This window comes from Lodderomyces elongisporus, chromosome 7, assembly GCF_030384665.1.
Source record: "Lodderomyces elongisporus chromosome 7, complete sequence".
NCBI classification, from domain to species: Eukaryota; Fungi; Ascomycota; class Pichiomycetes; order Serinales; family Debaryomycetaceae; genus Lodderomyces; species Lodderomyces elongisporus.
This window is the reverse complement of record NC_083679.1, coordinates 263,571-285,790: the sequence shown is the minus strand read 5'-3', so window position 1 is coordinate 285,790 and position 22,220 is coordinate 263,571. Positions and strand designations below refer to the sequence as shown.

At 37.3% G+C, this 22,220-nt stretch overlaps 8 protein-coding genes across 8 annotated transcripts; 4 read left to right on the top strand and 4 right to left on the bottom strand. All coding sequences in view use genetic code 12, as the record gives it.

Annotated features, from left to right (window-relative positions):
* Positions 1–3,662: 3,662 nt before the first annotated feature.
* Positions 3,663–6,725, top strand: PVL30_005071 (uncharacterized protein; the record flags this gene model as incomplete). Its single annotated transcript, XM_001523257.2, has 1 exon — positions 3,663–6,725. One exon carries the CDS (start codon positions 3,663–3,665, stop codon positions 6,723–6,725), a length of 3,063 nt encoding a protein of 1,020 aa, XP_001523307.2.
* Positions 6,726–7,175: 450 nt separating this feature from the next.
* PVL30_005070 (uncharacterized protein) lies at positions 7,176–8,060 on the bottom strand (the record flags this gene model as incomplete). The annotated part of the gene is made up of 1 exon (XM_001523256.1): positions 7,176–8,060. One exon carries the CDS (start codon positions 8,058–8,060, stop codon positions 7,176–7,178), a length of 885 nt encoding a protein of 294 aa, XP_001523306.1.
* Positions 8,061–9,804: 1,744 nt separating this feature from the next.
* PVL30_005069 (uncharacterized protein) lies at positions 9,805–11,394 on the top strand (the record flags this gene model as incomplete). Its single annotated transcript, XM_001523255.2, has 1 exon — positions 9,805–11,394. One exon carries the CDS (start codon positions 9,805–9,807, stop codon positions 11,392–11,394), a length of 1,590 nt encoding a protein of 529 aa, XP_001523305.2.
* Positions 11,395–12,277: 883 nt separating this feature from the next.
* Positions 12,278–12,994, bottom strand: SSR1 (SWI/SNF and RSC complex subunit Ssr1; the record flags this gene model as incomplete). The annotated part of the gene is made up of 1 exon (XM_001523254.2): positions 12,278–12,994. One exon carries the CDS (start codon positions 12,992–12,994, stop codon positions 12,278–12,280), a length of 717 nt encoding a protein of 238 aa, XP_001523304.2.
* Positions 12,995–15,779: 2,785 nt separating this feature from the next.
* Positions 15,780–16,220, bottom strand: PVL30_005067 (uncharacterized protein; the record flags this gene model as incomplete). Its single annotated transcript, XM_001523252.2, has 1 exon — positions 15,780–16,220. One exon carries the CDS (start codon positions 16,218–16,220, stop codon positions 15,780–15,782), a length of 441 nt encoding a protein of 146 aa, XP_001523302.2.
* Positions 16,221–17,125: 905 nt separating this feature from the next.
* PVL30_005066 (uncharacterized protein) lies at positions 17,126–17,779 on the top strand (the record flags this gene model as incomplete). The annotated part of the gene is made up of 1 exon (XM_001523251.1): positions 17,126–17,779. One exon carries the CDS (start codon positions 17,126–17,128, stop codon positions 17,777–17,779), a length of 654 nt encoding a protein of 217 aa, XP_001523301.2.
* Positions 17,780–18,249: 470 nt separating this feature from the next.
* PVL30_005065 (uncharacterized protein) lies at positions 18,250–20,985 on the bottom strand (the record flags this gene model as incomplete). Its single annotated transcript, XM_001523250.2, has 1 exon — positions 18,250–20,985. One exon carries the CDS (start codon positions 20,983–20,985, stop codon positions 18,250–18,252), a length of 2,736 nt encoding a protein of 911 aa, XP_001523300.2.
* Positions 20,986–21,534: 549 nt separating this feature from the next.
* PSF3 (DNA replication protein) lies at positions 21,535–22,116 on the top strand (the record flags this gene model as incomplete). Its single annotated transcript, XM_001523249.1, has 1 exon — positions 21,535–22,116. One exon carries the CDS (start codon positions 21,535–21,537, stop codon positions 22,114–22,116), a length of 582 nt encoding a protein of 193 aa, XP_001523299.2.
* Positions 22,117–22,220: the final 104 nt, after the last annotated feature.

Below are 22,220 nucleotides of genomic sequence, written 5' to 3'. Positions count from 1 at the left end.
CTCATTCGCAGAGGAATCGTCGATCCAAAATATAAGAAAAAGGAAAAGGAAAAGGAAAAGGAAAACTATATAACAAGATTGGTAATATAGTACTATAAGAGTTGAGTAAAAGTGTTCTTTGTTGTTGTCTTTGGTGTTTTTTTTTATTTTTTGCTTTTAAGTCTTTTCACCAATATTTTCCTACTTGCGTATCTTGAGTGCACCTCTCTTGAGTAAAATATGTGTTAGCTAAAACTGCATGTGAATGTATTCAAAGAACGGAACAGTGGTGATTTGTACAGTTTGGATTATCCTTGTTCTTCTTGCCCTTTGTTGTCCTTTCTCTATTCAGTACTGCTTTCCTAAACAACTTTTTCCATTCGCTACTCCCTTTCTAGCTTCTTTCGTAACTGCAAAACATACAATGTAAAAGTCGGTTTGAAAGTAACATCAATGTATATAAGCAGGTCTAGACAGAATTAGTCAGCCAAACAAGAAAAAAAAAAATTCAAAGAAAAGAAAAGATGAAATCTCTTCTAAAGTAAACCACAGTGTTTTAAAAAGCATTTAAATCATTTTGGGAGATTGCTGCATCATTAAGCATTGAATATACTTCACTCTATATATAAGGGAGAACTAAATTTATTAGTATACAGATGCTTGTAAGAATTGACGTGGAGTACGCTTGGAGGAAGGAGGCGGAAATTTCCACTGGATAGAGTCCATTATGAGAGAACCATATCTATAACCTGTTTTGTTTTTTATTTTTTGACAGTAGTACACTCACCCACTAACAGCTCAACCAATGGAAAATACTACTATACTTTCAAGATGAAAAAATAGAAAAAAGAGAAGAGAGAGAAGAGAGAAGAGAGAAGAGGGAAGAGAGAAGAGAGAAGAGGGAAGAGAGAAGAGAGAAGAGAGAAAGAAAGAAAGATTTGTGCGCAAGTTCTGGACATTCCTTATTTGGATTGTGCTCTGAAGCTAAAGTATTGACCAATTTTTAGCATGATTTTGCAGCAAAGAAATATATATATATATATATATATATAACATATTAATACATGTATATGGATGACACTCCATAATAGAACACAATAGCTGAGAACTGGAAGGAAAGTAAAAGGTTTAGCTATGCTTCTACTGTTCCTGCTATTCGCACCTCCCCCTCCCGCCTTCTTTCCCTATCATCATCTACATTGCAACTTTACCGATGTCTATTGCTGCTGTTATATTTCTGTTGCCATTGTTATTGCCACTACTATCCGTAGCCAACTACACATACTACACAGTATATGTTTCGTTACGTTTGAGAATTTACTCCAAGTCCCTCCTTTTCTATTCAAGCAGCAAGCATTAATTTACATGGCCAGTTTTTTTGGCCACACTCACACGCACACGCACACGCACCCGCACACGCTAATATTGTTCTCGCTCCTACTCTTTCCCACTTTGCACCTAAACGTTGCTTTTTTTTTTCACCACTGCACGAACCCCATGCACACACGCAACAAGACATCGCTGGGGCTGTTTGAAATATGTCAACAAATCAACAAATTAACATATCAACAAATTAACATATCAACAAATTAACATATCAACAAAACTAGAACCAAGAACCAACAACCAAGAAGCCAACAATTAGAAATAAAGGGGATAGTAGATGTAACTGCCCATGGGCAAATAAATCCAGGGTGAGGACCGGAGAAGTATCGTAATTAAATATACTCCTACAGTGCTTTGTAATAAAAATATTATACTAAGAATCAAAACTTTGCTTTTTGGGCCCAGATCGAATCGATCTTACCGCGACATTTGCTCTCATTTCCCACTTCCCATTGATTTTCTCCCCTCAATTTAATATTCCTCATATAACTTCTTCACTCTTAAAGAAATATCTCAAATAAAACCACCCGACCCTTTCTATCATCCTCTTCTCTACTGGGCCCAAAAAACAGAAAAAAAAAAATCAAAAAAAAAATATATATATTTATAAACAATTAAAAGAGAAAATAATATTTGTTTATATTTTCCTTGTTGTACACCAACATCATTCCTTGTATTTGGATCAACCAACATGAATTTGCATTGATAATAATTCAAAAACTCCTTCAGCAAGTGTAAAAATCACCAATAAATTTTCCAATAATGACTTTAGTTTTTTATTATTCCCTTTAAAAGGACACATACACACACACACATGTATATATATATATGGATATTTGTCAGGATGCAGAATGGGTCCGGTTCTATTGAAAAAAATTTTCATTTTGTTTTGCCTTTTTGGTTTTGACTCCTGAATATTGATTCTTCATTAGCAGGTGCATTAATAGAAGAGACGAATTCAGATAAAAGTTACCATTTGTGCTTTAGACACATTTTTAGTCTCTATCAAGCCAGATAAATCATAAAGACCACATAGAATCCAAAAGTTTATTCAGACCTCCCTCCTCATAAGAATTCATTTTTTTTTCCTTTAGCTAGTTTTCTATTTTGAAGTTGTTATATTAAAAGAGTAACAGATCCAACACCTTTGTTTAGCGAAGAGATTCAATTCGATCAATATTAAAAAGTACATCTGAATACGCGTCATTTGCAAGTGAAAATATTATCAGACATTCTTTGGAATCAGAACAAAGAGCGTCCTCGAGCTCCACCACCTTTTAATTCATTAGATCTGATTGTTTTCTAATTAGAGTTGCAAGTGAGAAGAATACCACTATCAATCCACATTACTTATAGATCAAAGCTTACAGTCACAACAAAGTCAACTGCATTGTAAATTTGGACTTGTTCGATTAAAGCAAAAACAACAAAAATAAGAAGAAGAAAAAAAAATCAAAGAGAAAAAAGATACAGACCAAAACACCATACCAAACGAACCCACCAATTGTTGGCAAACTTTTCATCTTAAAAGAAAAACAAAACGAAGCTGCACTCATTAAAAAGTGCATATTTTGATTATCGATTTTCTTCATTTTTTTAAACTATTTTTCCAGCTATTTTGTTTGATATTTTTGATTCCTTTCATTTTGTATCAAAGATTGATTTCTATAATTTGCTGAAAAATTCAAATCCACGAAGGTCCACCCAACTTTGCAAAGCATAACAATTGTTTACGTTTGCCTTTACGTTTGAATTAATATTTTTCATTTTTTATTTTTTATTTTTTGTCTTTATTTTTTATTATTTTTTTTTTTTAATTTTTGTCCTTCCGTTTGTTTAATTAGCGCCAAATATATTTACGGTGCTTTCTTGAGAAGGAAAGTATAGATTGAGGTTTGAACTCAGATTTTGGAGTTTCCAAAAGAATACTTAAGGCGTTCGACAAGGGATTGTATATATCAAGGAACAACAGATAATAAGAACTTTCTTGATTGCGCCAGCTGCAAAGAGCGCACCACATTCCGAGTTCTTTTCTTTTACATATTTACGATATTTAACTCACACCACCTTATAAGGGGGGGGTGAGCAACACATATATCTACGTTACTGGCACAATTAGACAAGTCAACAAGTGCAAGACATTAAAAAAAATAAAAAAATAAAAAAAAACTAGACAGGTTCAATTACAACAGCAAACTTTGAAACCCATTTTTGTGCCCAATCAATTAAACTAGTAAGTGGGGTGTATTCAACTAGAGAGGAATAAGATGATGGCATACGATTTTAGTACCAAAACCATGGAGAGCTCTTCCACGGACGCGCACTCACATCCGCATGTACAAGAAGAAGCAGAAGCAGAAGTACAATCGCAAGTGCAAGCGCCTGCTAGCGAGGGTGTGGATTTTGCTCACAACCACAACCAAACTCAGGATAATCGCAATCACCTTTTGCAGCAATACCATGTCAACTACGCCAATTACATCTCCAATAATCACTCGACATCCACCACTCCAAGTCCGAATGATCTGCGCAATGCTCTTGCTGAAAATATTTCAAACATGAATGCACAGCCAAATAGACGGTACAGTGCAAACAATTTAGATTTTGACTATAAATTAGCATCTCCCGCATTACATCATCATCATCATCATTATCACCAACAGCAACAACAGCAGCAGCAACAACAACAACAACAACAACAACTGAGAGTACCTAATTCTTCATCGCTCCAACAAAATAGCCAACTTTGGAATGTCAACACAGCAGCTATATCTCCAAATAGAGAAGCAATTGATCCTCCAAGTGCGACCGGCCCTCTACCATTGGCACCACCACAGCCACCACTTCACGTACTGCATGCACCGCCTCCAGCAATGTCAGCACTTCAAAACCAACAACAACACCAAAGGGGGTACTCGTTTGATTTAGGTACATTATGGACGTCTCCCAAAATGAGCAATACTGTTGATACAGCACAGGCTGCGAATCAATTATGGGCTTCTACTACCAACAAGAAGCAACAGGCACCAATTCAAAAGCCTAATCAAATTCAACAACAACAACAACAACAACAACATCTTAATCATCATTATCAAAAAGAGCAACAGTTTTTATTTTCAGGGCGTCCATCTTTTGATTCCTCTACTCTTCCGCAGAAAAATTATTGTCCAATGCCGTATGGGGGCCCTGTTTTATCATCTTCTTCTACAATACCACCAACCCCTTCCAGTAAGATTTTGTCAAAACATGGAACGTACTCCTCCTTATCTTCTCCGTTTGGACACCGTTCTGCATCATTTGGTGGGTTCACGCCTCCTCCCAAGGTTGCAGAAAATACGGTATCTGGTGTTGCTGGCGCCAACGCGGCTATTAGTTCGGCGCCCATAAAAGTTTATGAACCGGTAACCAATGAGATATATGCGTCTCCTCCAGATGTCTTTGGCGACCTGAGAAGACATTCCTATGCTGACGGTATGTTTATGGGTAGAGGGAGCAATATTGGTGGTGTTTTGAATCAGAATGAGTATCTCTCAGCAAATCCAAACCCAAACCCAAACTCAAGTCCAAATCCAAATCCAAATCCAAATTCTTCTCTTGGTGATGTAAGCACTGCAAAGTTAGTTGATGAATACTTTGAACAGGACCCGCACGAACGTGTGAAAGTTACCATGCAACTACTCAATGATCGTTTTTTTGATGATGAAAAATTTTTGAGCGAGGCATATCAGTTGCCGAAATTTCCTATTGAATCTTCGTTGCGAAACTTTCAGTTGGTCTTGGTTGGGTTCAAAGCCGGACGAATTGATGTGTTTTACTTGCAAACAGTAATGCCTGATGGAGGTGCCAACTTGTTGAATATTAAATTGGGAGACTTGGTGATTGTTGAAGCTGATCGTGGACGCGATTTGGGGAAGGTTTTTAAGATGAATGTTTCCATCGACGAAGCAAGATTGTTGAAGTTATTACAATTTCAAGAACAACAAGCTGCATTGAATGAACATGTGGAGAATAATGTTTTTGAAGAATTGGTGACACCAAGGACTACTAGTCACGAACCACGAAACCAATCCCAAAACCAGTCGCAGAACCAATCACAGAACCAATCGCAGAACCAATCACAACAACAAACTCCTTCATTCCTCTCACATCTGCAAAGTGCATCCATTGCACCACCAACTTTACAATTTCCCAAATCAATTGTTGGGTTGGCTCAACCTAATGAGATTTTTCAAATCTTGAACAAGAAGCAAGACGAAGAAAAGGCATGTAGATTGTGTTTGGCCAAGATTGCAAATTCCACCAGCGGTTGTCTTATGAGCGGTGCACCCATCTCACCAACAACTCAAGATTTATTACAGATGAAGTTGATTGATGCTGAGTACCAGTTTGATCGCAAAAAGTTGATCTTCTATTACTCTACCTCTAAGCGGATCGATTTTAGAGATCTTGTGCGAGAGTTGTTTAGAATTTACAAGACAAGAATATGGATGTGTGCAGTTATCGGTATTCCATATCAGACAACCATGGCATCAGCAGCAGCAGCAAATGTCAGACTCTCCAGCAGCCCTTTGGCTGCTACTGGTTCAGAGTCGGAAATGGGATTTTGCAAGGGAAACGCAACAGAACAAGTACAAGTACAAGTACATTCCCAAACACAAGCAAATGCAAATAAACACGATAAACTGTTTGTACAAGCCAATTGGAATCATCAACAACATCAGCAGCAGAACCACAAGAGTCAACAACAGCTTATGCAAAACACATTCGGGTTTGATTTAGAAAGGAGAAAAAGTATGCAACAACAACATCCTAATTATGGAACTAACTCTCACCAAATACTATACCCAGGGCACCAATGGGCCCAGCTACAATCGAGGCAACAACTGCAGCAACAGCAACAACTGCAGCAACGGCAACAACTGCAGCAACGGCAACAACTGCAGCAACAAGAACAACAGCCTTATATTCAACCCAACTTGAATTCTCAAAATATGCTTTCGTCAAGGATGGAGAATTATTCTAAAAACTTCAGTGAGCTCAAGCAACAACTGCAACAGAACCTAAAACAAAAACAAGTTATTTGGGGTAAGAATAATCAGCAGAAACTGGACTCTTTAGCAGATGCCAATCCAGTACACCAACAAGCACAACAACAAGTTCGTGAGCAGTTATTGCACAGAAGAAAGGCGTTAGTGCATGACCAATTGTCAAATGGAGGTGACAACACTGCTGCATTTTCTTCATGTGGTGCTGCTGACACTGATGAGAAATGTGGCTCTGACACGCCTACCAATAATCTGCAGAACTGCTCCGATGAAAGGTTGGTGTTAAAGAGTTTGGTTGACTCAATGAATCATTAATTAGAGATGATAGATGTTTCGCGAATAAAGATTCAATTAAGAATGCAAGATTTCTTTTGACTATAAGAGCATAAATAAAACTTTAGATTAAATGAGAGTCGTGGCTTATAATCAGGCTCGATTATGACCAATGAAAGCTATAAACCAAAATACAGATGCATACCACATTTAATGAGAAAGTGCATTTCTATTTATTATGAAAGTATTGATTGGCCAAATTCCGTTCTCTGTGCCTTACAATTAATTCATAGTATTGATATATACATATATACATATACAAATAAATATACATATATACATATACAAATAAATATACATATATACATATACAAATAAATATACATACATATATACATACACACGCCTGTATATATATATATATATATCAAATCACAATGTTTATTAATGGGAAATTGCACATTAAAGTGTCGCCTAGGCTATATAGGTATTCTAAAACTCACCCCATTTCCAAATCGATTCGTTGGGATTAAGCAATTCATTATCCAACTTGCTAAAGTACAATCCCTTGTCCAAACCTTGTGCAACGATTACTTGCAAGTAAAAGAAAAAATCTTTGGGGTTAAAACCAGCGTTTAATTTATCAACAAATTGCTTTTTACCTTCTTCTGCACTAATTTCACTAATCACTTTCAAGTCCTTACCCTTTGAAGCACTATATCTGTCAATGATTTCTTTTACTGTAACGGTGTCACTGGCAACATGGACGACATCTGGCAAATCCTTGATTGGTTGGAACGTAGCCACTGCCAAGACTGCATTCCCGACATCTTCCAACTTGGAAATGTGTAACTTTTGATTAATGTCACCAATGACGTTGACACCTTGCTCTGTAACACCCACTGCACCGACCCATTCGTATAAGAAAGCGCCAGGGGCAGCAAACAATGAGGTGATAATGTCGACAACCTTGACACCCAATTTACGAACGTTTTCTGAGTGTTGACTTTTTAAAGTAAGGAACCCTGGCGCATAAGTATCAACCTGGGGAATATCAGTACCAAATTGTGAGGGAATAAAGAGTTTGGGCTTGATGGCCTCAATCAATTTTTCAACATTGCTAAATACATCTGGCGCAGGTGTAGTTAACTCAATTAACACATCGGTTCCCTTGAGCTCAGTAGCAAGCTTTGGATCAGAAAGTTCGGGTGCATGAACGTATTGGATCTTGTCCGTTGATTTGGAATCATCTTTACGAGTAATGGCTTTGACAGGGAATTGGATCTTGTCATCAAATTTGCCTGAGTTGATTGCTGCAAGAACGTGTTTTCCGATGAAACCGTGAAGACCAATAACTGCGATTGAAACTTTAGACATTTGTAATAGATTGAATTTGAGTTGCTATACGTGGCGAGTAGGGTGCTATGAAAATATTCAAAGACTTTAAAAAATATTTGTGGTTGTTGTTGTTGTTGTTGCTAATATGAAAACTTAAATTAATGTTCTAGTAGTAGGATAGAGGAACAAGAGCGGTTTTTATATATTTAAGAGGAAGAAGCAGCGATCCTCAAAACTGTGGTGGTTGCAGTTGTGGTTATGGTTTTTGTCATCTTGGAAGTAAATGGTGGCTTTTCCGTGCATTACAAATTTGACCACTTTACATTGCAACTGTTACTACAAATCAACTTACAACTTACATTTGGGTAGGCAAAACTGTGGTTACTGTGCTTAGCCTAAATCGTCCCCTTCTTTCCTCCATCCTCCCCCTCTCCCTTGCACACATTCTTCCCCACAGAAGCCCGGTGTCTCCTATAGTTCTACTGATTACATAAGCCTGTTTTTGCTTACACTATTGCTGACATATAATTGCTTACGTAATAACTATGGTAAGTGGAAATTACTTAAGCAAATTAGTAATTTTCTGTCTATGCTACCATGTGTATAAGGCTTCAGATTACAAATCGGTCTTTCACACGGTACAAAGTTTAACCGACAACAATTTTTTTTTTTGCCTTGATTTGATACCTACACCAGCTCTAAGATATAGGACAAGATTGGTTGACAGACGAGTGGTTGCAAAAAGAAAGAAAAAAAAAGAATCTTTAGAATGTGTTCAAGGGTAAAACTGTTGAAGATATCATGAAAGCTTGAATTCTGAATTAATAGACTGGATTACAAACTACGACATTTTACTCTATGATTAACAGTTTGTGGATTTTACAGAACAACCTGTTTCGAAACTCTTGTGCTTTGAAAGTAGCTGCCGTTTCAACAACTTTCATCCACATTGTTTACCATTTTTCTTTTTCTTTCTTCCTTTTTTTCTTTTTTTCTTTTTTTTTCTTGCATTTTTCATTTTAGTTAAATCTTGTAAGCTCTTCTTTCTTGTTATTCTCTCATTTTAATCTGTGCTCTATATTTTGTTTGTTATTCGCTTTTCCTTTGCTTTCTTCCTTTTTTTTTTTCTCTGGTTTCTCAATTGACGAATTAAATTAGTTTCGGTGGTGCAAACTTCTCCCTACCGACGTTCAACGCCATTTGTTCCGACGGAGAAAACATTAAAAAACAAATTACCAAGTCAACTCATCTTAGCCATATAAAAAATGGTTGCACCTGTTTTTATATTCGCTAAAGGATGATATATATGATATTTGCCATTTTCATCGTTCTGTTGTAACAAAGACGGCCACTCCAAGGTTAAAACTTGCTACATAAATGTTCCGTCGGAACAAGAGTTTAATTATCTTGTTATCAGGACAAGATCAGTAAATACAAAGTATAATCAGAAAAACAAAAAAAAAAAACGCAGAAAAAGTTCTAACTGCGCAAGAGCGCGAGATAAGTACCCCAGGTTCAAGAAAATACAAAGAGTGATAATAATAATAATAATATTATTAATAATAATGATGATGATAATAATATAGAACAAATGAAGAAAAACGAAATTCAGGGTTGGATATTGTGATAGCCTTTATTTAATTTGCAATTCACATATATATGAATTTACCGACAATAACTTATATAAATATCTATATAAGATAAAGGAAGTTCCGGTTTCTACTATTTTTGTTTTTATTTCATAGATATGACACGTTTTCAACAAGATTATCCAACTCAAGCGATGCCTATCTCCACTTTAACATCAGCAACATTGTCTTTGTCTTCTAAAAACACTAAAACAACTACCACGCCTTACTCTTCCACTGCTAAAGCAACATCTCCCATAACATATACGTTGTACTATGGTACATTCATACACACGCCCAGATTATCGGAGCTAGAGATTAATTTTAATACTTTAGTTGGTGTGAATACTTTTGGTGAAATTGATTTCATATACAAAAACTTTGAGTCTAATAATGGCCCGCAATCACCAGTTGAGTTTTTCAAATCCCAATACAACCCAACATCAAACATTAGCAGCTTAGAGGCTATTGAATTTGTTGACAACTCAAGGGATCTAACCAAGTTTTTTTTCCCTGGGTTTATTGACACGCATATCCATGCCTCTCAATTTCCCAATATTGGTATTGGCTTGGACACACCGTTGCTTGATTGGTTAACAACTTACACATTTGCAGTTGAGCTGAAGTTTGGAGTGCCTCTGGATTCTACAGATGACCTGGAGAAAAAAATTGAGATTGCCAAGTTGGTCTACTCGAAAATCATCGACCGTACTTTGAGTAATGGTACAACATGTGCCTCGTATTTCACTACGATTGACCCCGAGACTACAAACTTGTTTGCTGATTTACTTCTTCAACATGGCCAGCGTGGGTTTGTAGGCAAGGTATGCATGGATCATAACAAGTCTTACCCAACATATGAAGAGAGTTTGAGTGAGTGTGAGGAGTCAATGCAAAAAATTATTTCTCATTGTCAAATGGTGAACCCACCTGGTGAGACACTCGTCAAACCTATAGTGACGCCAAGATTTGCTCCGCTGTGCTCTAAGAAAATGTTACGCTACTTAGGAAGGTTGAGTAATGAACAAGATTTGCCGATTCAAACACACATAAGTGAGAACAAGCAAGAAATTGAGCTTGTCAAGCAACTATTTCCTGAATCTGAAAGTTATTCCCAGGTTTACAACAAGTACAATTTGCTCAACCTGCGTACAATTCTTGCTCATGCAATACATTTATCGCAAAAGGAGTGTGACTTGGTTGCCGGTCAAAAATGTTCTATTTCGCATTGCCCAACCTCGAATTCGTTCATTTCAAGTGGCGAGGCACCGGTACGTAAGTACTTGTACGAGGACAAGATAAATGTGTCTTTAGGTACCGATGTCAGTGGTGGGTTTGACACGAGTATTTTGCAAATCGTCAAGCATGCGATATTGGTAAGTCACCATTTATCCATGAAAGATACGAAAGATGTACAACAATCTAATGAAAACTGCAAATTATCCATTTCCGATGGATTGTTCATGTCTACTTTGGGTGGTGCGAAAGCTGTGGGGTTAAAAGACACCGTGGGAACATTTGCTGTGGGTAAACGGTTTGATGCTCAGTTGATTGACTTGGGAGTACCCAACTCCAACACTGATGTTTTCAACTGGCAATTACCTTTTGACGGTGGTGCTGACGAGGATCAGACAAGGAGGCAAAAGGTTTTGAATTTATTGGGAAAATGGGTGTTTAGTGGTGACGACAGAAATTGCGTAAAAGTATGGTGTAATGGCCGGTTGGTGATTGACAAGGAAGCTTAAGTGATTTGAACATGGCAAAAAAAAATTTTTTTATTCAAGTACAAGGTACATTATTTCAGGTCATACAAGGGAGAATATAGACTTGTTTCTTTAGATTTCTTTTTTTTATTAGAGTATTAATATAGATACAAATTTTAGAGTTCCTGGCGTAAGAACTTTACCGGTTCATACAAAAACATTCACTTGCTAATATGCGAGCACTTCACTCAATGGTGCTAGTGGCCGAAACTAACATTTAGGTTCATTCATCCCTTCCTTCCTTCCTTCCTTCCTTCCTTCCTTCCTTCCTTCCTTCCTTCCTTCCTTCCTTCCTTCCTTCCTTCCTTCCTTCCTTCCTTCCTTCCTTTCTTCCTTCCTTCCTTCCTTTCTTCATCAATAGGCAGAGTTGACTATAGGATCGTGGTAATGTGCTTTGGCTGTGTTTCTATATGTTTATGGTCACTAAACATCAACAAGGCTTGTAATTTGTCGACTTGATTGGGACAGTTTCTCTGAGACTAAGTATGAAATTGTAAAAGATTCAATGGGCTTGAGAGGCCCCAACCGACTGACCGCACAAAACGATTATACAAAGTAGAGAAAGAATCTTATGGTACATGGTTGAGTCAAGTGCGATAAACTAGTGCTAATCAATCGGTCCTTCTATTTTCACTTTTCTAATTTGAAAACAAAAATAAAAAAATAATATTAAAAACAATCAACAAAAACACTTATTTTGTAATATATAAATATACATTTATAAATTGTACTTGAAACTAAAACGATAAAATTGAAAAATGCAAAACGGGAATGGCGATAAACAGTTAGCGGCATTGTCGCTAGTTGATAAATTTTAACTTTTGCCAGGCTTAAAAGAGGGAGGGGGGAATCACAATAGAAAAGCTTATAACAAAGCAGCACCAATCAAACCAACCAATGCACCCATACCCAACTTGTTCGCACCAGACTCGTCAGTTTGAGTGGCAACACCTGGTGCTGATGAAGACTCGGTTGCAACTGTAGAAGAAGTCTCCTGGGCAACTGAGGAAGTAGCCAAAGTGGATGATGGTGCAGCCTCCGAGGTTTCTTGTGTTGATGATGGTGCAGCTTCAGAGGTTTCTTGTGCTGATGATGGTGCAGCTTCAGAGGTTTCTTGTGCTGATGATGGTGCAGCTTCAGAGGTTTCTTGTGCTGATGATGGTGCAGCTTCAGAGGTTTCCTGTGCTGATGATGAAGACGATGGAGCAGCAGATGATTCTTCTGTGGAAGATGCCTCAGCCGAGGATTCGGTTTCAGTAGATGATGGTGCTTCAGTACTTGAGCTTTCTTCAGCAGATGAGGACTGCTCAACATCAGCATAGCCGTCACAAGAGCTTTCAAAAGCTTTCTTTGCGGTGTCAGCATCGCCATTTGGACAAATGTCATCCAAACATTTCAAAATATCATCGGACTCGTTTGAGCAGATACAAGACAAGCTGTTGAGACCAGAACATGATTCGTCGTTGTTTTTGTTGACTTGTGCAACACAGGCCAAGAGACAAGCTGGCGGAGTAGCCACTGCAAGTTGTTGCAAGGAAGCAATGATTGCTAAGAATGTTGATACTTTAACGAATGTGGCCATTTTTATGTTAATTTAATATGTTTTAGAGACTGCTGTCGTTCTTTCTTTGATGTTGTTTGTTTGTATTGTTTGATACAAAGGAAGAAAATAAATCAAGTGTCTATTTGTTGCTTAAACGAGTGATATGGAAAGCTTTGGAAACTGTAGTGTTATTCAAGCCGAAAGCAAAAAGCAAAAAAAAAAGAAGGTGTAAGAGTAATACAAAAGGTCAAAAAGTAAATGTAAATGTTAAAATGAAATTCAATGTAGATTTTGTTTCTTTTCTGCCTTGACAAGTATTTTTATTTTTTATTTTTTATTTTTTTTTTATTTTTTGTTGTTATTGTTGTTGTTGTTGTTGTTGTTGTTCAATTTCTGTTTTTTTATTTTCCCTGTAGTTGTTGAAGTAGGCCGGCCATTTAAGTATGCCGCTAGTTCTATTTGTTGTTCTGGCCAACATACAGAATCGCACCAGAATCGTCAAAATATGCACATGTGCACTACCTCTTTTTTTTTTTCTTTTTCTCTCTCTCTCTCTCTCTCTCACTCTCTCCACTTTCTCCGCCCCCGTCAGCTGTTCTTCATTCAGTATTTGTTATCCTTGCTCTTTTGCAAAAAATTTACCATCTGTACTGCTACCATGTGTGCACCCTTGCTGGATTTGGCAGTGTGTCGGGGGAGGAAGAGGTAGTGTGTGTATGTGTGTGTGGAAAGTAAGGGAAAAAGAAAAGGACAGAATAATCTCCCAATTAGGAAGTGCAGTAAAAAATCGTCCAAGAACAAAATAAATAAAAAAAAGAAAAAAAAAAAAAAAAAAAAAAAAAAAAAAAAGAAAAAAGAAAAAAGAAAATGAATTTATAATAATACTGGCAGGGACTCCTTAGATATTGGTGTTTAGGTTTACTTTTTTGCACATCATAAAGTTAGAGAGAAAAAGAAAAGAACGAAAACACAAACACAAACACCAGCTGAAGGCAAAGCAAAAAACACAAATTTCTAAAAATAGATCGATAACTTGGTTTGCAGATAGTAGTTATAGCTATGATATAGCACAGCAGGTCACGTGGCTTATTGGATTCCAAATTCATTTTTTTAACAGGTCTAGACTCGCCTATGAATTGTTCTCTTTCCAATTCCCAATTATTGATATAAGTATTTGTGTATATAAGCAAATAAAAATACATAAAGTTGTCGAAGCAAAACACTTTCATTGGCTCTTCGAGTAGAACAAGGTGGATGAGACGAGACTTTAACATTAAGGCTACGGTATTTCTTCCAAGGGCAAAAGTTAATCAGCCAGTCTCATTTTTTATTTCTTTCTTTCTTTCTTCTTTCTTTTTTTCTTCCTATCGTTTTTTTTTTGACCTTTTTTTTAACCCATGATTGTTTTTGTTTTTGTTTTTGTATTTCCTTTGATATTCAGTAGATAACGCCATAAGTAGTTTTGTTCTGAAAATGGTGTGGGAATGAAGAAAGAAAAGGTTTCGCCAAATATGAGCTACGCCGGCAAAATTTGAAAACAAACAACGTTGGTCACGTTGTGTTTATAGCGCAATTAGCAAATAAATTCTTTTTTCTTTTTTTACCTTTTTTTGGTGCAAAATAAGGTAAAAAAAATTAATGTTTTTTTTGTAAAACTTTTGCTAGAATTGTGTTTAAATTGAAGCTCTTCTTAATACATCTGAACAATTCACAGCGAACTTAGATAAATATATCTTTCCTAACTCAACAGTGTTGAACATTGAAATTCACGAAGCAGTGGTGGTGGAAAAATTGAAAACATGGAATTCGGCATGTTTTTGCTGATAAGCAAGCACACATTAAAAATACTTTTTTCTTCTCCACAATACATACACACACACTCTCTCTCTCTCACTTTCTCCCTCTCCCTTAATTTTGGCATTTTCACGAAATCCTACTATGACATTTCTTTTCTATTTTTTCTATTTTTTTTATTTTTTTTTTAATTGTCTCGATTGTTCTTGCTTATCTCTGGTAAAAGAATATCAAAATGAAATTCTCTATAACAATCAATCCTGTACATACTTCATCCCTCCAAAAAAAAAGCCGTGAATAAATAAAGGAAGCCATATAGCTAAGCCACATGCATCGGGGTCTGAAATAGCATCAAAAAGTCGTGTACCGGGATTTACAAATTGGCTCTTTGTCTTCAATTTTTATGTGCAGTACTAATTAGCAATCGGTGAATGAAAAAAACATGACCTAAACAGGGCTTAGATAAGTACCTCGTGCAAATGCCATAAATTTCATATGCCGCTGTCATTTTGTTGCTTATTAACAAGTAGCTCTGATAACCAAAAGTCAATAAAGTGAAAACATACTTTGAACAAATAAAATATAGCATTCAAACAACTAAGCAAAAAAGGCAAAAAATAATAGAGCACAAGAGAGAAAAGGATACTATTAAAAAAAAAAATTTCGTGTCAGCAGAGGGATGGGGGAAGGGGCAGCATATAAATATGGGGTCAAATCCCGGATAACACACACACATATATATATATGTATTTATTTTACGATTTTTGTCTTTCTTTGTTCTTTTCAACCAAGCTCTTTTATTCCAATTGTCTTTACTAGTCAGAAACGCTCCTAATATTATTACAGTCAGTCAAATTCAGAAAAAAAATCTCACATATGTTAACAATGATGCATCATCCACACGCACATGCCCATCACCATTACGGCCACCCGCCACCACCTCCACCATCGCCACCATCTTATGGATACCATCAACCATATGGACATCACGGGGTTCATAATCATTGTCCACCACCACACCGACCACATTTCAATGACTATTCCACTCCCCCAGCACCCCCACCGCATCCTCATTCTCGCCATCGTCGTCATGGTCCTCACGCTCCTCCACCATTGCACCATCGCCGCCATAAGCACCAACACCAACACCAACACCAGCACCAGCACCAGTATCACCCTCACCACCACGGCGGTGCTCACGATACCTATCATCCTTTGACACCACCACACCCACATAACCATCATCATTCCAACCATCGCCAGCACTTTGCGAAAGGTGCTCACCATTCACATTTGTCGCCTCGGTCACCGCCTCCACCACCCCAACAAGATAGTCTCCACATCCATTATCACCACTACCACCAACACCACCACAATCAAGAGCAAAATCAAAAACACAAACACAAACACAATCACAAACACCGTCACCATAGACATCGCGAACATTCTCCTCCACCACATCCAACACCATTTGGACCAGATGATCACAGACCCAATTCAGAGTTTCCCGCAACTTATTTTGCATCTTCCTCGTGCACAACACCATCTTCAGGATCATGCACACCAAACTCCCCCTGGACCAAATAATGTTTGCAAGAATCCAATGCATGGGAACCGTTGCAACAGCACCTAGTGGTTACTGACCATAGAGGAACAAGTATTGTATACAAATGTGTTACACATAGTTTGGGGAATAATTTGAACTTTTTTGAAAGTTAAGTTGTATAGATGTATAGTAATTTCAAAAACAATTTCTTTTCTTTTTTTTTTTAATTTTTTATTATTCTCCTTTTTTTTTTTCTTCCATATTTCTTTCTTTACTCAACCCGCAATAATTATATTCACCATGCGCTTCTCTCTTCCATCCAAGTCACGCGACCTATTCCCCGAATTTACAATATTTCGGGATTTGATGTGAGCGTATGGCTAGCGGTGCAATATTTTCCTAGAAAAAATAAAAAATATAGAAATAACCGCACGCGCATCATTAGGTATCCAGCAATCAAGAGCAAGCAAGTAGAAACAAGGCTTCACACGTTATTAAAGAGGTCCAGAGACTTTGCAACATTTAAAACTAAGAATAGTAAACCAATTGCTTGTTTGAGCCCCACATGTCAGTGCATATTTCCCTTTTACCTTTCTTATTTTTTTTTCTTCTTTTTTTTTGAGGTAGGGGGAGGGGGGCTGTTTTTGGTTTTCTGTGTTCTGTTTTCTGTTGTTTCTTGCTCTCCTTGCTTTCTAAGATAAAATGTTTAGTTGCTTATACCCAGTAGTATAAAAGGTCTCCAATTTGTCATTACATGCATTTGAAGAAAGCCATTTACTTATTCTTTGCCACTACTCCCTTTATTTTTTTAGAGATATCAGATAGAACTAATGCAAAATATGAGTGAAATTATTGGTGATCAAAATCAAATTCAGACTTTGGTAGAGTTCAATCAAATTATGGCTACCGACGAAATAAGTGTCAGCCAAAACTTTGACTCGATTCATGGAAATGATACAATTTTAAATTTACCCTTAACTTTAATGCTGTCAGTAACAACTACATCGTTTGTTCCCAAAAATGTTCAGTGTCAGAGAATCAATCCATATTTCCTCAATCTTCTAGCATGCACACCCTCGATCCATCAACCTTTGCAATTGAATGAAACAGCTAACATAGAACAAAGCCATATTTTGCTTCATGGAGGTGGCGGACCAGGAGGTGGATTTGGAGGTGGCGGACCAGGAGGACCAGGAGGACCAGGAGGAGGGTTTGGTGGAGGTGGACCAGGTGGACATGGACACGGATTTGGTGGACCAGGTGGTGGATTTGGTGGACCAGGTGGTGGTTTAGGTCATGGTCGTAGACAAGGTCTTAATCAACCTTTCATGGCTATGCCTCCGCGTGCGTATGGAGGATCCAACCGATTTGGCTTTTCAGGTTCATCATCAATGTTCAACCCAGGACTCAGGCGTCGATACGGGGCAGCACCACCTCCTCAGTATTATTCGAATAGACATGGCCTGTGCTGCACTATTGTCTAATTTCTGAAGGCAAAAAAAAAGAGCACACAGCTTAATAAAGATTCAATATTAAAACTTGCGTGTAGTTAGCAAATTCTCACAGAGTGTGTACAAAATTAGATTTACCACTGTGGGCTCTATTTCTTTTCGTCTCTCACACTCTCACACACTCTTTTCTCTTTCCCGTATTATTGTTTTCTAATACACCATTTTTCACAACAATTGCGCAAGTGTCACTATATACCAACTTTAAAGCTGTTTACGAAAAGACAACGTAGAAAAACGGAAAAGAGACAAAAAGACAATGACCAAAGATTAAAATTGATAGATAACCTACCCCCGCTCTCATGCAGGGCATAAAGAAGTGGGATATTTAAAATGAAAAAAAAAAGAAATAAAAAAAATTGGCTTCATAGTTTAAGTTGTATTAGTGTATTTAAACGTCCAGCGTTTGTCTGCACATTTCACATTTCACATCTCTCCTCGATTTTTTATAGTCTAATTTTTGATATCAATTGCACACCTCTGTACATCAATCTCAAGTCAAACTTATCAACACCCACATTAACGTCAGCAAGAACATCAATCTCTAAATCTCGGTTTAGTGTATTTCTCAAAATATCTCGTGCTGCATCATTATTGACTTTGAAAGGAATCCTCGGTGTCGTGTAGATACCAGGAGGTACAACCAAGACTTGCCTTTTTGCAATATAGCCCAACACCACTTCTCCATGTTTTGCAAATGACTGAAGGATCTCGAGCTGGACTTCTGCGTTGGCCAACGGGTTATAAACTGTCACCTCAACCTCAGATGCAAGAATATGTATTGTCACATCTATTATGAACATTGAAGAGTCGAGAATTCTTGCGGGTGTATCAAAAGTGACGTTTGGAAGAGCCAAGTTATATAGTTTAATTTCTTGCAAAAAATTGTTTAACGAAGGGTAGTTTAACGCCGAGTTTCTAGTGAGTTCGATCGTTGTAACATTTTTGGGGCGTTCCAAAGACACGGATGAGATATAGTTACTTATAAAGTCTTGAAGGTGTAGCTTCTCCAGAACAGAATGATATTCCAATTTTAACTCAATGATCAACTCATTCCTCTCTTGAGTAGTTAATAAAATCTCTTTAGTCAACCCAATAGACCCAAGAAGAATATCATCTTTGACTAATCCTATATGCACTTTTTGCCCAGTTCCAAGCGGAAGCTCAATCGAAAAGTTTGACGGGTTGAATAAGGAAAGCTCTACCAAGAAGTTTATTTCGTTTGGACTGGATTCAATATAGTATAGTTGTTCAATTGTGATGTTCAATTGGTCAATTACCAAAGGCGGCAATTGTCGTGCCACTGTTTCCTGTTTTTGCGGCATCTTTTTTACACCAAACTTAGTTGGTACTTGAAACTGAGAAATTTCAAGATGCGAAAGTATAAGCCTCTCAATAAGCGGCAATTTGAGTTCAAGCCCACCAAGACTGGCGTTGGCAAATAATTTAGTAGCACCAAGAATAGATTTTCCATTATTCATTATCCCATTGACGAGTTGACCCAAAGATCGAGGGTCTACAATAACCACACCAAGATCATCCATCTCAATGTCAAATTTGTCAAACCCATCCTCATGTAAGATAGAGGAGTATACATAGCTTCCTGATTGCGCATAAAAAATGTGTTTTTCGTTGCAACTAACATTAAAGTCCATCACCCATTTCTTAAATTCAATAGGAAAGGGAAAATCTTCCTCTAATTGTATTGTACAGTTACTTTGTAGGTTGAGCTCCAACCCAGAATCCGTGTTTGCATTGGTATTTTCCAAGAAAACCATATTCATCAGCTTCAACGCTACGTGTTTGGGTGTTGCAAAAGTACCAAACTTTGGAATCTTGATTTCAAACTTAACTGGAGGAATTTTGATGAGCATTTCGAGAAGCCACGGCGGAAACCTATCCAGCACAACTTTATTAATATGAAGATAGAAAATGATGGGCTCTCCGTTCAAATAGTGTTGCACAATCTGGGTAATGGGACTAACCGTATCAGCACAGTCATCCATTAGGCTACTAGGCACGCTCTTGATCTCCCCTAAAACTGTTGCATTGATGGAACGTCCTTGGGTGATATTAAATGGTGCAGTCGTCCAGGATCCTATCTTCACCAACTCTTTATCGCAATTGTCAAACATCAAGTCCCAAACAATAGAGTCCAACTCAAGAGCAAAATCAAGGTCATTTGAGAGTATAATGTCAGCAGCTATACGCACCACTGCTCCGTCATCAGCAGAGTCAACCTTGAATCGATCTACTGTTACATCATGGGGAATCCTCATTGTGCTGCGGTCGATGGAAATAGTATCACGCAATTCAACATTTTTGAGGCTCAAGCTAATGACGTCCCATGCCCTTATATTAACTTTTTCCTCTATTATCTTCACATCAGCATTAAGCACATCTCCCGTGAGTTGATAATAATATTTGAGAAATTGAAAAAACTGACTCTCTTCAAACGTACATTCACTCAGTATATCTAGTACGGTAGTTGAATTATTTCGCACATTGATTTTGATAGGTGGTGGGTGCACATTTGCAAGATAAAGAAAAGGACAGGTTTCAACATCGACTAGCTTCACATGAATTTGAACACGCTCCAAGGATGAAATAGTAATAAAACCAATCATAAATGCGCCCATCTTTAGTAAGGAACGCTGAATTGCATTGCTATTGTCAATTGTGTTGTAATTTAAAGTAATCGAGCCTTGTAAGTGCACTGCTACGCCACTTCCTGTAAGACCCTCGAGTTTTGCACCGTAAATCTGAACATCAATGGCTTCATTGATAACATTCTCGATGTTCCAAAAAGTAAGGCAAGTTAGTGTTACTAGGGTAATAAGTAAGGAAAGTCCAAAGTAACACCACCATCTGGGGCTAAACATCCGTTGCAAGATTGTATGATGTGGTATAGAAGTCCTACTATTGAGCAAAGGTGTAATTTCATTGGCCACGTTGTATTCATTTGACTCGTTTGATTCATTTGATTCGTTTGATTCGTTCATGTCATCAGAATTCCGATTATCACCATTGTTGTTATAACGATTACCGTGTCCAGGTTCTAATAAAGGCAGTGTATTTTTCCTAGTATCAGCCGGACTATATTTCGGAGGAAGATTGCTTTCTTGGCCACCATTTGATAGAAATGGGTTAGGGTCCGCCTTACCGAGCGGTACTTCCAACATTGGGTAGCAACGTTTTTTGACTAAATTCTAATATGAAAAAATATTTTGGGCTTGCATTGAGCTATTTACATTCTCCAACTGGTGGTCTAGTCGAGAGAAAAAAAAGAACGTGAACAACGAGTGTATGTTAAAGTGTAGGTGTAAACTTGAACTAGCCTGGCGTGAGAACTGGTTTGCTTTCCACACTATATATTTTTATTATATCTTATTTATAAATATATAAGTTTAGTTATATACACATTTTTTTTTATCCTTTTTTTTATCCTTTTTTTTATCCTTTTTTTTTTTTTTTTACTTTGTCTTGCCTTGCTTTGCATTCTGCCTCTCTCCTTTCTCGTCCCCACAACCAGTCTTGATCACGTGAAGTCTTTGTATAATAAAATATGTAATTTTTTTTTTATTTTTTTACTTTAGACACAACGCGTTTCTCAATCATTAAACAAACAAATAAAAACGGACTATTTGAAAAAGCCAGGATAATCACCACAATCGACCTAGGAGCAAGCCCACCTCGCCCGTTCTCCTCCTCCAAAGACATTTATTTTCCTCATGAGTTCATATTACGACTTAGATGATATCCTAGCTGATGCTGAAAAACTACCTTGCTCATTTAACCATACAGTTCCCGGACTTGGCTATCTTGAGGGTAATCCTGGAAAATCCATTAAGCAGGGGACAAATATCGAGCTTCCTATTTGGTTATGTGGCGTTTTGGCTGTTATCCACACACACTCCAGCTCGGCAAATACTGCATCTGCCGCCTCGCAAGACGATGAAACTCCATTTGTCTCCTTAATGGACCCTGACTTTATAAACGAAAAAGTAAAGAATGCGCTCAAATCAGATTCAACAAGTTTGGATCTACATAAATTGAGTCCACAATATTACAAAATGGTTGAGCGATGGTGTAATTTGTTTGAGGAACGAGAGTTGGTTGAATTGATCATGGATTCATTAAAACTGCGGAGTTTCGAAATCAATAATTATGCAAGCAATATAGCTGGAAGCAGCGGAGGCAAGGGGAAGCATTTCAATAACGAGTTTATTTATACATTGGATGAGTTTGAAAAAAGATTATTTAAAGAAACAGGAGAAAGTCATAAACTAATGAGACAGTGGTTGAAAGAGTAGAGCAAGACATAAGATAGTAATTCAGAAAAGAATAAAAACAAAGAAAGTATACATCCTTATCGTTTTTTTTTTTATTCTTTTCAATTGAATCTCATCATGTAGAA